The 12,122-nt window shown below is 47.8% G+C and overlaps 1 protein-coding gene across 20 annotated transcripts in view; it reads left to right on the top strand.

Moving 5' to 3' along the window:
• Dtnb (dystrobrevin, beta) overlaps nt 1-12,122 on the top strand; it is a 368,991-nt gene that overhangs the window by 356,398 nt on the left and 471 nt on the right. For 10 of the 20 annotated variants that reach the window (XM_013522589.1, XM_013522585.1, XM_013522595.1 and 7 more), the window contains 3 exons: nt 2,082-2,241; nt 3,077-3,166; nt 3,278-4,330. In XM_013522589.1, coding sequence (XP_013378043.1) covers nt 2,082-2,241; nt 3,077-3,166; nt 3,278-3,348 — 321 coding nt within the window. In that variant the 3' untranslated portion in view covers nt 3,349-4,330. Of the gene's footprint in view, nt 1-2,081; nt 2,242-3,076; nt 3,167-3,277; nt 4,331-6,611; nt 6,666-10,019; nt 10,054-12,122 lie in introns of those variants that run through there. The other 10 variants (XM_013522584.1, XM_013522593.1, XM_013522592.1 and 7 more) reach the window with 5 other exon arrangements.

Below are 12,122 nucleotides of genomic sequence, written 5' to 3'. Positions count from 1 at the left end.
AGTTTTAGCTCTTACATTTAGGGTTGTTGGTCCATTTTGAGTTGATTTGCCCATTTGGTACAGTATTTAACAATGTTTTTAGAAAAGCAGAAGTTTTCTTAATTAAAAGATAATTGTACAGGTGTGATAGCACACACCTGTAATTTCAGCGCTTGAGAAACTGAGGCAGGAGGATCGCTTCAAGTTTGGGGCCAGCCTGGGCTACAAAGTGAATTCAAGGCCAGCCTGGACTGCGTACTGGAACCCTGTCTCAAAAGACTGACTGACGGGGCTGGGGATTTAGCTCAGTGGCAAAGCGCCTGCCTGGCAAGCGCAAGGTCATGAGTTCGGTTCCCAGTACCGGAGAAAAACCAAAAAAAAAAAAAAAAGACTGACTGACTAACTGACTGACTAAATAAATAAATAAACAAACATCTTTTTTTAAAAAATTGTACATCTCTTAAGGGTACAGTGTGATATTTTGGTGCATTTATAAATTGTGTTTGATAAACTCAGGATATCCATCATTGCACATATTTTCTTTGTGATAAGAACAATCAAAATCCTCTAGCTAATTTGGCAAAAGTGTTGAATTTTGACAAAAATCAGTTGCATCCATTTTTTTCTTTTACGTATCATAGTTTCAGTGTCATATTTAATAAATCTTTAACCCAGGGTCAAAATATTTTCTTTTTTTTTTTTTTTTTGAGAAGTTATGTAGTTATAGCTGTTAAGTTACTGTGAGTCCTGCTGTCCTATTTAGCTGTTGTAGCCACTTGAGTCCTTTTTGCGTGTAGTGTGAGGTAAAGTTCTAGGTTCATATGTATTTGTATCAAGGATAGATCTCACAGAGTGTGCAGAGATAAAAGCAAATTGCAAAATGGTATTTGCAGTAAAATACCATTCAAGTAAAATGTAAAAGTATGGCGATATTATATATCATTCTTAGTCATAGATGTACATATAGGTAAGCCACTTCACTCGGAGTGGATTATTATGGTATACCTATTAGCTCTCTGAGTTTTTTGTAGTTCTCAAAATACTGCACAAATGATTCAGAGCAAGAACCATACAGACTACCACCTTTTTTGGCTCAGTCCCCACAGGTTGCCATACTGAAGTGAGGTGCTAGGTATATAGCCTGCCTACTTGTTCAGGGCACATTCTCTGTGTACACAGAGTTTCTGAGCTGGATCGCAGGCGAGTTCTCTTTATTTGAACTTGTTCTCATACTTGGGCTTATATTTTACCAGTTTTACTTCCACACCAACCCCAGTCTGTGACCCCCAGTTCTCTGGCTCCAAAGAGCAGTGGAGCCCAGGCTCAGTAGTGGCCTTTGACTGTTTTTTTTGTTTTTGTTTTTTTTTTTTTTTTAATCCCCCTGCTTCCCTTCTAAAACTATAGTTTCCTTCACAAGGAAAGGTCACTCTACTTAGTATGTGTCCACTCTCACTGGTCCCACAGGATGCCCACAAGAGGCCTCCCCTACATGTGTGGCAGGTGCAGTGCAATATACCTTGCTGGTCCTAAGTTAGGCCCCTGGGAAGCAGCCTGCCTCCCACTCCCTGCATGTAACTCAGCAGCACATTCACGTGGGGTAGAAGCTGCCACATGCAGAGGACAGGCCACTGGAGAGCCACACAGCCTCATGCACACTCTTTTCATTCTTCTATAAAATTTCTATAAAGCAATGAGCCCTTAAATTAAAAGAAAAAAGCGATGAGCCATTTCTACACACAGGTTTGTGGGGGATCCCATGACAGCATACATGAGTGTAGGCAAACATGGAGATGGGTGTGTTATTATTTGTAGTGGGGCCTGGACCCTTGGCCCTGCTGCTCTGCCCAGTCTGCCCACCTGAAGGCTTCCTCTCTCTGCTGGCCTCCTCGTTGCCCTATTCCCAGTCTTACCCTTCCCTCCCCTGCCCCTTCCACTTCCCTTTTCTTCCTTTCCCCTGTCCTGGAGACAGCCTGGCTCCTTCCTTTCAAACACAATCATACATCAGCAAACTGCTGGCTAACTCAGACTGATTGAGAAGGGCTCTCACTTCCTCAGCAAGGTGGGACACCTGAAATGATGGATCTTCTCTCTGATCCTCTCAGGCTCAGGCCACAGCGTCACCACATACATCACCCACTCACGGAGGTGGCCGCCCCATGCCCATGCCTGTCCGCTCCACATCTGCTGGCTCCACCCCTACCCACTGCCCACAGGATTCACTAAGTGGAGTTGGGGGCGACGTGCAGGAAGCCTTTGCACAAGGTGAGTGTCTGGGCCCAAGTCTAATAGGGAGACAAAGGGACTAGAAAGTATGTACAAGATTCCCACTGAGACTTTGTCCACTTCCTTCCCTATGTGTTCTTGGCTTTAGATAATCAGATACTTTGGCTTAATGTGTCAGATTTATGGTATAAATAGTTGAAGTGTTGGCCTCTTCTCAGTAGATGGGCTGGTCTCCAGCAGAGGTCTGCAGGCTTCATACGTATGCGAAGAACAAGCCTCCAGGGGTTCTGTGCTCTTTCTTCTAGGTGGAGGGAAGCGCCTTGCCCTCTTTCCCAACTTGGGCTTTGCTATCTCCAGAGGAATTGGGTGCAGTAATCTAAAATCACATCCTGGGCCTAGAAGGTCCTTAGAACAAGCAAAAGCAGGAAGACTGGTTCTCTAAATAGGACCTAGCTAAAGGTCCCCTAAGCACAGAATTGCCACAGCCATCCAAAGAGCTAGGGAGCCACAACATTGAGTTGGGGAGGATGCCCTGAGGGGGCTGGGGACAAGAAAGTGGGAGGTGATGATGTTGGAGGATAAAGCCCCTTAAGGGTGAGAACACCTTGGTGGAAGGCTTATTCTAGAACCCAACTTTTTTTATATTGTATGTTGGCTACAAAGCATGGACTTGACAGGCTATGCTATCCAGGTGGAGAAGACAGAGGGCGTGGGAATGGTCTCCTGGTGTGGGGGAATAGGTGGAGCTGCCACAGCCCCATCTCCCTTAGCTGTCCTGCATCTGTGCCCAAAGGCTTGGCGGACTGAGGCATCTGCTGGGCTCTTTTTTCTCCATGCCCCATCCTGCATCGCCATCTGCTCTGACTCCCTTCAGGTACGAGGAGAAACCTCCACAATGACCTGCTGGTGGCCGCTGACTCCATCACCAACACCATGTCATCCCTGGTGAAGGAGCTCCATTCAGGTGATGCTCAGAGCTCCCCACCAGCCTCCCATCTCCCCTTGTACCCGCCCTGGTGGCACATCACTGTCTGGCCCATGACCTCTCATTTTACCATTTGGTTTTGCCTCCTAGGAGCAGGTGGACCCTCCACCAAGTGTGCCTTCCTCTCATATGTGATCACAGAGGGGCAGTTACACATTTAGGTTTATCCTGCAGATCCATCTGGTGGAAGAAACACAGTTCTGAATTTAAAGAAATTCAGATCTTCAGTGCAGCCAGGCCTCAACCTGACCCCCTCATCTCCTGCCTACACTTTGTCCACAGCAGCTCTTTCCCCAGGCCTGACCACCATCCCATTCGGAAGCTTTCCTGGATGTCAGCCACTATGTCAGCCTCCAGTGCTGGGCTTCCCCAGCTGTCTGTCTGCTTTCTCCTGTTGATTTGGTTTTGAAACCCTATCCCCTCTCCTTTTGTCTATAACCAGGCTCTGATTTCATCTGAACTTGGCGACCTCCTGCTTCCTTTACTCCTCACATCCAGTCTTATCTGTCTCCATCTCTCAGCCACTGCAGTGACTTCCCAGAGACCTCTGCCCTGTAGCATTTTCTGCTCATGTAAAACCCAGGAAAGAGAAAATAAAAAAGCCTTTCACATATCATCATACCTCCAAGTGTCCCCATGACTCCGTCAGTGGTAGAACATGTGATTCTTGCACGTTGTTTCCAGTGCTGGGATTCCCGTGTGACATGTTACCCAAGTGAGCTCCCTTCCCAATTGCAGCACATCCCTCACACTGAGGGGTCTCTTCTGTCCCCTTTTTACCTAACACAGTGTTTGTGAGTGCCTTGTGGTAGCTTCTTGGGGTTATTAAAAATACAGAGCAGTTTCTCCTTGTCCTATTCAGATACTTTAGAGAAGATGACCCCGGTGTTTTTCAGTAGGGGAACATATCACTGTTAGAGTTTTTATGGGACCAAAACAAGGTCTAGCACACACCTCTGCTCGGAGTCCTGTTCTCCTTCAAAAGAGAACATGCATGTGGTCTGGCTGGTCTTTCCAAAGCAGGTCAAATGTAGATTCTCTTGCTTCAGCAGCTTTATGATGCCCCTCTCCCCATCTGATCCTGTCTCTTAGTCCCACAGAAGCACAGCCCCCCTTACACTTACACACACACACACACACACACACACACAGAGTAATGGCCTTCAGAGAAGACCTCACAGTTGATTAGGTTTTCTCCCTGATCTGTCTCCCTCAGAGGCTGGAAATCCCGCTCTTCAAGGGAATTTCCCAGGGGATTTTAGGCTTAGAGATGAACTACACTTGTGCCTCAAGGCCACTTGTTACCATTTATGCAAAATCGGTGGCTTCTAAGCTCCTCGAACTAAGATGCAAGTATGATGTAAGTGCTAGTAATGGTAAATCAGTAAATAGAAAGCATGTGGAAACTAAATAGCTTCAAAAATTTAAGCATTTATAGGGATACTGAACAAGCTCTCAGAGTAGGAAGGGCGGTTTTAACAAAATTATATAGTGTCACCTGGAGGGCATCTTAGACATCTGCTGTTCAATCGTCTTGTGACATAAGTATGATCCATGATTATCAGAAAAGTGGTCTGCCTGGGGTCGTGCCACTTTGGGGGACATAGCTGTCCCCTAGAACTTAGGTCATCAGAACATGAGCCAGTGCTCCTGACCTACCCATGACAGGAAGTCAGACCCAGGATTCTGTGAGGCCTGTTCTCCTTGACATGCTTCACTCCTGAGCACTGAAGCCTGTGGTAGATGTAGGCTAAACCATATGCACTCCCGCATCCCTACAAAAAATAAATTCTATATACATGTGAAGGTTCCCAGTTCTCAGTGAATAGAAGAGCCTTGCCCAGCACCAGCACATGTTTACCATCTCCTTGGTCAGTTTCACAAGGTTTTGTTAGGATGAGAACAGATATTCAGACTCGAGGAGCTTTTCTTTAACTCTGTAGTGTGTACATCTGACATATCTCCATAACCTGTCTTTTTCATCATTTAAAAAATACTTTTATAAATAATGGGATCAGGCTGGGTGTGCCAACACACACCTGTAATACCAGCAGTTGAGAGGCTGAGGCAGGAGGATTGCCACAAGTTTGAGGCCAGCCTGCACTGCCTAAAGTTCAAGGTCAGCCTGAACATAGCAAGACCCTGTTTCAGAAAATAAATAAACAAACAAACAAACAAATAATGGGTTGATAGAGTTCAAAGGGTTTTAGAGGACATTTAATCCAACTTGTCACCCTCTGAAAAGCTGGGTGTGCTGGTGCATGTCTGTAATCCCAGCTACTTAGGAGGCTAAGGCGGGAGAATCAAAAGTTTAAGGCCAGCCTGGACAACTTTAAACTTAGCAAGACCCTGTCTCAAAAATTACAAAAATAAAAATGGCTAGGGGTATAGCTCAGTGGTCAAGCACTTGCGAAGCATGCATGAGGCCATGAGTCTAATCCCCAATACTGGGGTCGGGGGGTCTGCTTTAATATTTCCAGTGAGCTCATTCATGACCAGCTGTAACCACTGGAAAGTTCTTCCATATTTGGGAGCCAAAATCTGCCTTCTCATAGATGATTCATCTTTTCTGCCCATCTAAAACTCCACAGTCAGTTCAGTCCCTCCTTTGCAGGTCACCTTTCAAGTGTTTGATGGCAGATAACATGGTACTTCCCCCATCTTCTCTTAAGATGACACTCCTCAGTCCCTTAGTCACCCTGAACGACATGATTTTCACTTTACCATCCTGTTTGACCACACCAGATGTGGCCCAGATTTCTAAGGCCCCAGTTAAAGTGAATACCCTGGTCTGAATACACTGCTCCATATCACAGAGGGGCTTGTCCTGTACAGCAGAGGGGATCTGTAACTGCCTTTTAGTGGGGCCCTGGATAGCAGCCTTAGCCAGCACTAGCTTTGGTCTACAGAGCCACTTTGCATTGTGTAGTCATTTTAAGTTTGTGGTCAATTAAAACTTCCTTTTTTCTTCTTTTTTTCCCCTAGAAGTCATTATTAATCTAGGCATTCCTCCATGTGCATCTTTCTTGAACCTGAATGCAAGACATAAGGTGTATCCTTCCCTCCCCAACATACAGCTATCTCCCAGGGATATACCTTGTATCTATCCTTAGTAGATGTCATCATCCCAGGGAAAACAGGCGCTCCCTTATGCCCGCTGTAGTCACCGGTGAAGTCAGCAGCATGGCAAACAGCAGGGTGGGTGACATCAGGCTGCTCGGCTTCTTATAGGCTCCTATTAAACAGTGCTGGGGTATGGAGCTCAGAAGGAGTAGAGAAGGCAAGTTTGGGGCCTATGGAGGCCTGAAATCTTGAGCCATTAGCCAGAGCTCCATCCCAAACCTCCTGAGTTAACCCACGCACCCTTCTTCAATGCCTGTGCTGTGCCAAAGGGTCACTGGCCTCCTTGAACTTGTTTTCACAGCAGAGGAATGTGCAGAGGAAGAAGAAGAGAAGATGCAGAATGGGAAAGACAGAGGTAAAGGCAGCCCAGCAGGACCCTAGTGTAAATGGGGAGCCTCAGCTCTAGAGCCCATGGACATCATGCTCCTCTCTTCCCCTCCTTCCTCCCGTGGTTCACCTTTCCCAAAGCCTTCAGCTCCTTGAGTATTTCTGCCTGCTTTCCTAGCTGACAGTTTAGTTTTACGTACACGTAATGATCCATACAAGCTTCCTTGTCTGGGGGTAGGTGGTTGGGATACAGGAAGTAGACACAAGCAAAACACAAAACATGATCTCTTGCCTCAAGGAACTTGTAATCTAATTAGGAAAGCAAGACTAGATATGCAAAATCAATGGGAGATAAAATGAAGCAACAGAAAAAGTTAATCATAAAACTGAATTATAATAAAGGTTTCTGAAAAGGAAGAAAGCATGTGTTTAGCATTAGTGTAGGTTGCAATAACCAAATGGTTTTGTGACTTTCTGGAAGACTAGAAGCAAGAATGAAAGCTGTCAGCAAAGGCTAGTAATGCTTTTCTAGTTTTATTATACATAAAACCTATTTCGTATGTGGAAGACCTGTGGTAAATGGTTCCCTTACATAATCTCATTTAACTTGTATGCGTACTGTAAAACACATACAGCCCTTTCCGCACTGAGGGGATAGACTCTGAGAGATTCCCCAAATGTCGCTATTAAATAGCCCCAACTGGGCTTGAACTGGGTATTTTTTTTTTTTTTTTTTTTTGGCCCCAGAAATCAAACTCATGACCTCATGATTGTCAGGCAGGCACTGGGTCTTTCTGACTCCAAACTTTATGCCCTTAATCTTGGTCCTTCAAACTTATACTGAACAGGTAACAGAATTCTCTTGGGACAGGAGGAAATTAGCTATTATTTCTATCATTAATATACCTGTTGGTAAATTCCTACAGAACATAGGCCCCTCAAGGCAGATTTTAGTCTGTTTTGTTGGTTTTTCCCTGTGCCTAGAACAGTGTCTGGCACTTAGTAGGATCTCAGTGACTGAACCATCCAAGGAAATCAACAGGGTGATAGGACAGGGGAGAGGCATGGGTGGAGCGGCCAGTCAGCCTAAGAGGTAAAGGCAGGAGAGGGAGAGAGATGAGTGGCCACACCGACTTCCAAGCTTTCTCTGGCTTCACAGACCCGTGAGAGGCATGTAGGCAGGGCTTGGGGTGAGATCACTGTATGGGTCCTAAGCAGAGCCTGGATTCTCTGGGACTTTCCAACTCCAACCCCTATGCTGTAGTCAAGCAGAATATGAGGTTCTTTCCTAAGTGAAGGAAAGAATCTCAGGCAGGGTGGAAAGCAGTCAGGTAGGAGATACAAGCAAGAAGCTTGGTAGGAGGGCAGCCCTGGCATGGTGGTTCTGGAGTGTGGTGTGCCCTTGAGGCAGGAGGATCATTGTGAGTTCAGGACCAGCCTGGGCTACAAAGTGAGCTCAAGGCCAGCCTGAACTGCATAGTGAGACCCTTCTCAAAAAGACAAAAAAAAAAAAAGATGAAGTCTGGTGTGCGTGAAAGAGGGAGGTCTTCGGAGGCTTAGGGGCAAAGAATTTGTCAGCAAGGGTACTGAAATTGCCAAGGAGGCAACTCGGGGAAGAGGAGAAACATCCTGCCAGTGCTGAAGCCATCTCATTAATCAGAGTGAGGCCTCGGAGAAGCAGGACAGTGGCTGTGTGAGGCTGTGCAAATGGCACATTGGGCCATGGCAGACAGACAGGAGCAGGGCAGCAGGTAGACAACTAGAATGCAGAGAAGATGCCCCTCTCCCGATGGCAGGAAAGAGAGGAAGGTGGGAGACAACTAAATTCCCCTATGTAACACAGGCCCCAAACACACTCCCACATGCACATTGCAACCAAACCCCATGAGTGTTCTCAGCTGAAGATGTTACCACTACTGCCTTGGCCTCACTTTCCCTATACCCTCCCTACTCGAGGAGCTTTTCTCAGGCCTCTCTCCTCCACTTTCCTGCGTGTCCCCAAAAGGAAGCCAAGGGCCCTGCCGCAGTTAGTGAGGCCCTGCCCTGCCCGCAGACACCAGCTGTGAGTCCTGGCTCAAGTTGGAATGTAGGCCTCATCTCCCTAAAGAACTGGAATGGCATCCCTTGGCAGAAACCTCCTGGCCAAGGAGCTTTCTAAAAGTCTTTGACTTTAGTTTCCCTGACAGTGTCTCTTCTCTTTTTCTGTGCTGCTTGCTCTTAGTTATCTCTCTTTCAGTGTACATAGCAGAGTTCCTGTATGTGTGAAACCTTTCTGAGAATGCCTGAACTTCTGTTTCTGTGGCTTTTAGGTGTCATCTCTGAGAGCAAGAGTGTTAGAATTGGGGTGAGAGGTGGGCAGGATTGTTTTAAATGTCTGATTGTCAGATCTCAACATTGTATTGATCCTAGGAACTATAAAGTAGCCCTTATGTGGATATCACCACAAGAGCATGTGGTAGCCTCTTGATTCTCTGCCACCATCTAGACCTGAGTTTACTGTGGACTGACAAAGCACTAATTGCAGTCACCTGGGTCACCTGAGATCAGTAACTACCAACCATAAAGAGCAGAGAAGGGGAGAATGTTTGCTTTCTGTGGGTTGAATTGTGCTGACATAATATAAGCACAACTTGATGAGCACCTGTCCGCACACAGTCTGCTTGATACAAAAGCCGTGAGAGCCAGATCTGTATTCACTCCTAGCTCATGCCTCTGCCTCTTCCACCCTGGCTCTGTCTGGTTCTACTCTAGAGAGTGCTCTGACCCACTGGGTACTCTTCCTACTGTGCATTCCCCTGCCACCTCCACCCCAAGTGTATCGAGACTACACAGCGGAGGCACAAACTAGGTTCCTTCCCCCATACTGCCTCAGCTACCCCAGAGCTGTTTTATGCTCCTGCCTCCCAGAACTGCCTTCCTGGGGTTGGGAGCCATCAGTCCAGTTTGCACACTGAGGGAGCCCTGGCACATTGTCCACAGGGTCTGGACAGCAGTGGCCCTTGGAGGACAGGTACAAGCTCTGAGGCCCAGGCCCTGTTTGCCCTCCCAGCGTGAGCAGGAGTACGCAGGAGGAAAGCCCTACCCAGTCAGACAGCTTGCTTTCAGAACCAGATGTACGTACTACTCCCCCAGCCCCTTTTAAGGTAGCTTTGTTTCCATATTTATTGTCTTCTACAAAAGGTTTGTCTCATTGATGCCTTACGTTAGGTGCAGTTGCTGGTTGTAAAAAATCATAACTGGTCAGGGAAAGTCGTCAAAGGAGAGAGGGAGTCCAGAAACCCCTGGGCTGGGGCGGGGGTCCTGGAAAGCCCCTGCAGAAGACCCAGGGAGTGAGAAGAGCCTGCCTGTGACCTCAGTGTCATTTCTGCCCCTGCTGCCACAGGTTAACAGATGAGCCCCAGCACACAGGAACTCAGGTAAGTACAGGGTATGGCCTCTGCCGTCCCACAGCCCCTGTCCTTCTTGTTTAGTATCTTCATTTGCCCATCTCTTGGGTGAGAGGTCTAACCCACAGCAGTCCTACCAGGCCGAGCTACAATTAGGATTTTCCTGAAAAAGCCCACCTGTATCTTTGCCTGCCCCCCGTCCTGCCAGTGAGCCTGCTCCACCTTGCTGTAGGCTGTGGCCTTGCATGAGCAGCACATTCATGGCCCGCAGCCCATCCTGGTCACTGACACACTGGCTGCCGCAGGCTGGCCAAGCAGGTAATAGAAGGCTAGCGGAGAGCAGCCACCTTTCTGTGCCACCTCTTCTTCTGGTGCTCCTGTTTCTCACAGCTACTGACCACACCACAGCCAAAATGCCCGTGGGATCCTGTCACTCTGAGCTGTCAACCACTGTGGCCTGGACCCACAGACACATACATACTGGAGCCATGTGAGATCATGCTGACTACAAAGCAGACAGACCAGCTTCCCATGGGCCCAGCTGAGCTGCACCTTCTCCCTTCCCCACAAAACGGCTGTCCCCATAGGCAAATACTGCCTTGAGGAATGTTCTTTCTTTTCTATCTCAAGACCTCAACTCACTCTGCTCTAAAACAGTACAGCTTCTGGATTTACTGTCTAAAAGGAGGGGACAAACTGGGGGTGGTGGTACATCATTCGGGAAGCCGAGGCAGGAGAATCATAATGAGTTTGAGGCCAGCCTGGATTACATAGAGGTCAGGGCGAGCCTGAACTACAAAATGAAACCCTGTCTCAAAAAACCAAAAGAATAAAGTAAGGGACAGAAGTGAGGGACAGCCTATAATCTCAGTACTCAGGAGGCTGAGGCAGGAGGATCACTCATGTTTGAGGCCAGCCTGGGTTACATAGTTAAGTCCAGCCTGAACCATAGAGCAAGACCCTGTCTCAAAAAACAAGAAAGTAAGGGACAGCCAACCTGTTCTGGGGCAAAGGCCTCTCAAGTAGTCTGGAGACTGCTTTTCCTTTTTAGATCATTTCTGTCCTCCCCCAACCCTTTTTTGTAAGACAGGGTGTCACTGTGTAGTTCTGCCTGGCCTTGAACTCGCAGTAGCCCTCCTGCCTCCGCCTCCTGAGTGCTAGGATTACAGGCATGTGCCACCATGTCCCCCACCGTTTTTTTGTCTTTTTGAGACAGGGTCTTCCTCTGTGGTTCAGGCTGGCCTTGAGCTCACTTTGTAGCCCAGGCTGGTCCCAAACTCCCGATGATCCTCCTGCCACAGCCAGCAAAATAATTTACTTATTTTCTAAATTTTTTTTTTTTTTTGGTATCAAGAATTGAACTCAGGACGTTGCGCTTGCCAGGCAGGTGCTTGTACCACAGAGCTACAGCCCCAAGCCACCACCCTTATTTTTAAAAGGCATTTTCAGGACAGAAAAGCCAGGGCCATAGCCCAATAGTCCTTTCCAAGTAGCTCCCCAACCCCCAACTGCCAGAATTGCCTCAGGCCCTTTCCAACCATTTCAGCCCTTCCCTCTGACTGCTGTGCCCCCCAGCAGTCTCTGCCTGCACACTTGGTCAGAAAGCTCATGCTTCATGGGCAGTGCCCAAACAGCAGGTGTTCTCATGAGCCTTAGGGGCATGGGGCACACCTTCTCCCTACCCTGGCAGAGCACGCACAGGCCCACAGAGACTGCCACAAAAGGCTGCCAGAGCCCCTCCCCAGGGCAGAGGGACTGACGGGGGAGGTGTTAGCACCATGTGGCCCATCTCCTCTGGGCACACAGCTGGCCATCTGCTTCTGACTCCCGCTCTCTTTGACCCACATCAGGAGTTGGGAGAAACCAACAGCAGAGTGAGATGAAAAGCAGCTTGTGAAGTCTGGGCTCTGAGCGCTGCAGGCCTGGTCTCTGCTGGGGCTTCCTCCTTTCCTCCTGGTGTTTTTGGGCACTTTTGCAGCCTCTTTGCCTAGCTGTGCCACAGTTCTCACCACATTCCAAGCCTGGCATTGCAAACCCAGTTGGCTTTTCTGTGGAAATACTTCCTGATCTGTGACATAAGCCATGACTGCAGAAGACCC

The sequence above is a fragment of the Chinchilla lanigera genome, unplaced genomic scaffold (assembly GCF_000276665.1).
Source record: "Chinchilla lanigera isolate Chin_1 unplaced genomic scaffold, ChiLan1.0 scaffold00068, whole genome shotgun sequence".
Taxonomy (NCBI): Eukaryota; Metazoa; Chordata; class Mammalia; order Rodentia; family Chinchillidae; genus Chinchilla; species Chinchilla lanigera.
This window is presented reverse-complemented; position numbering and strand designations above follow the sequence as displayed.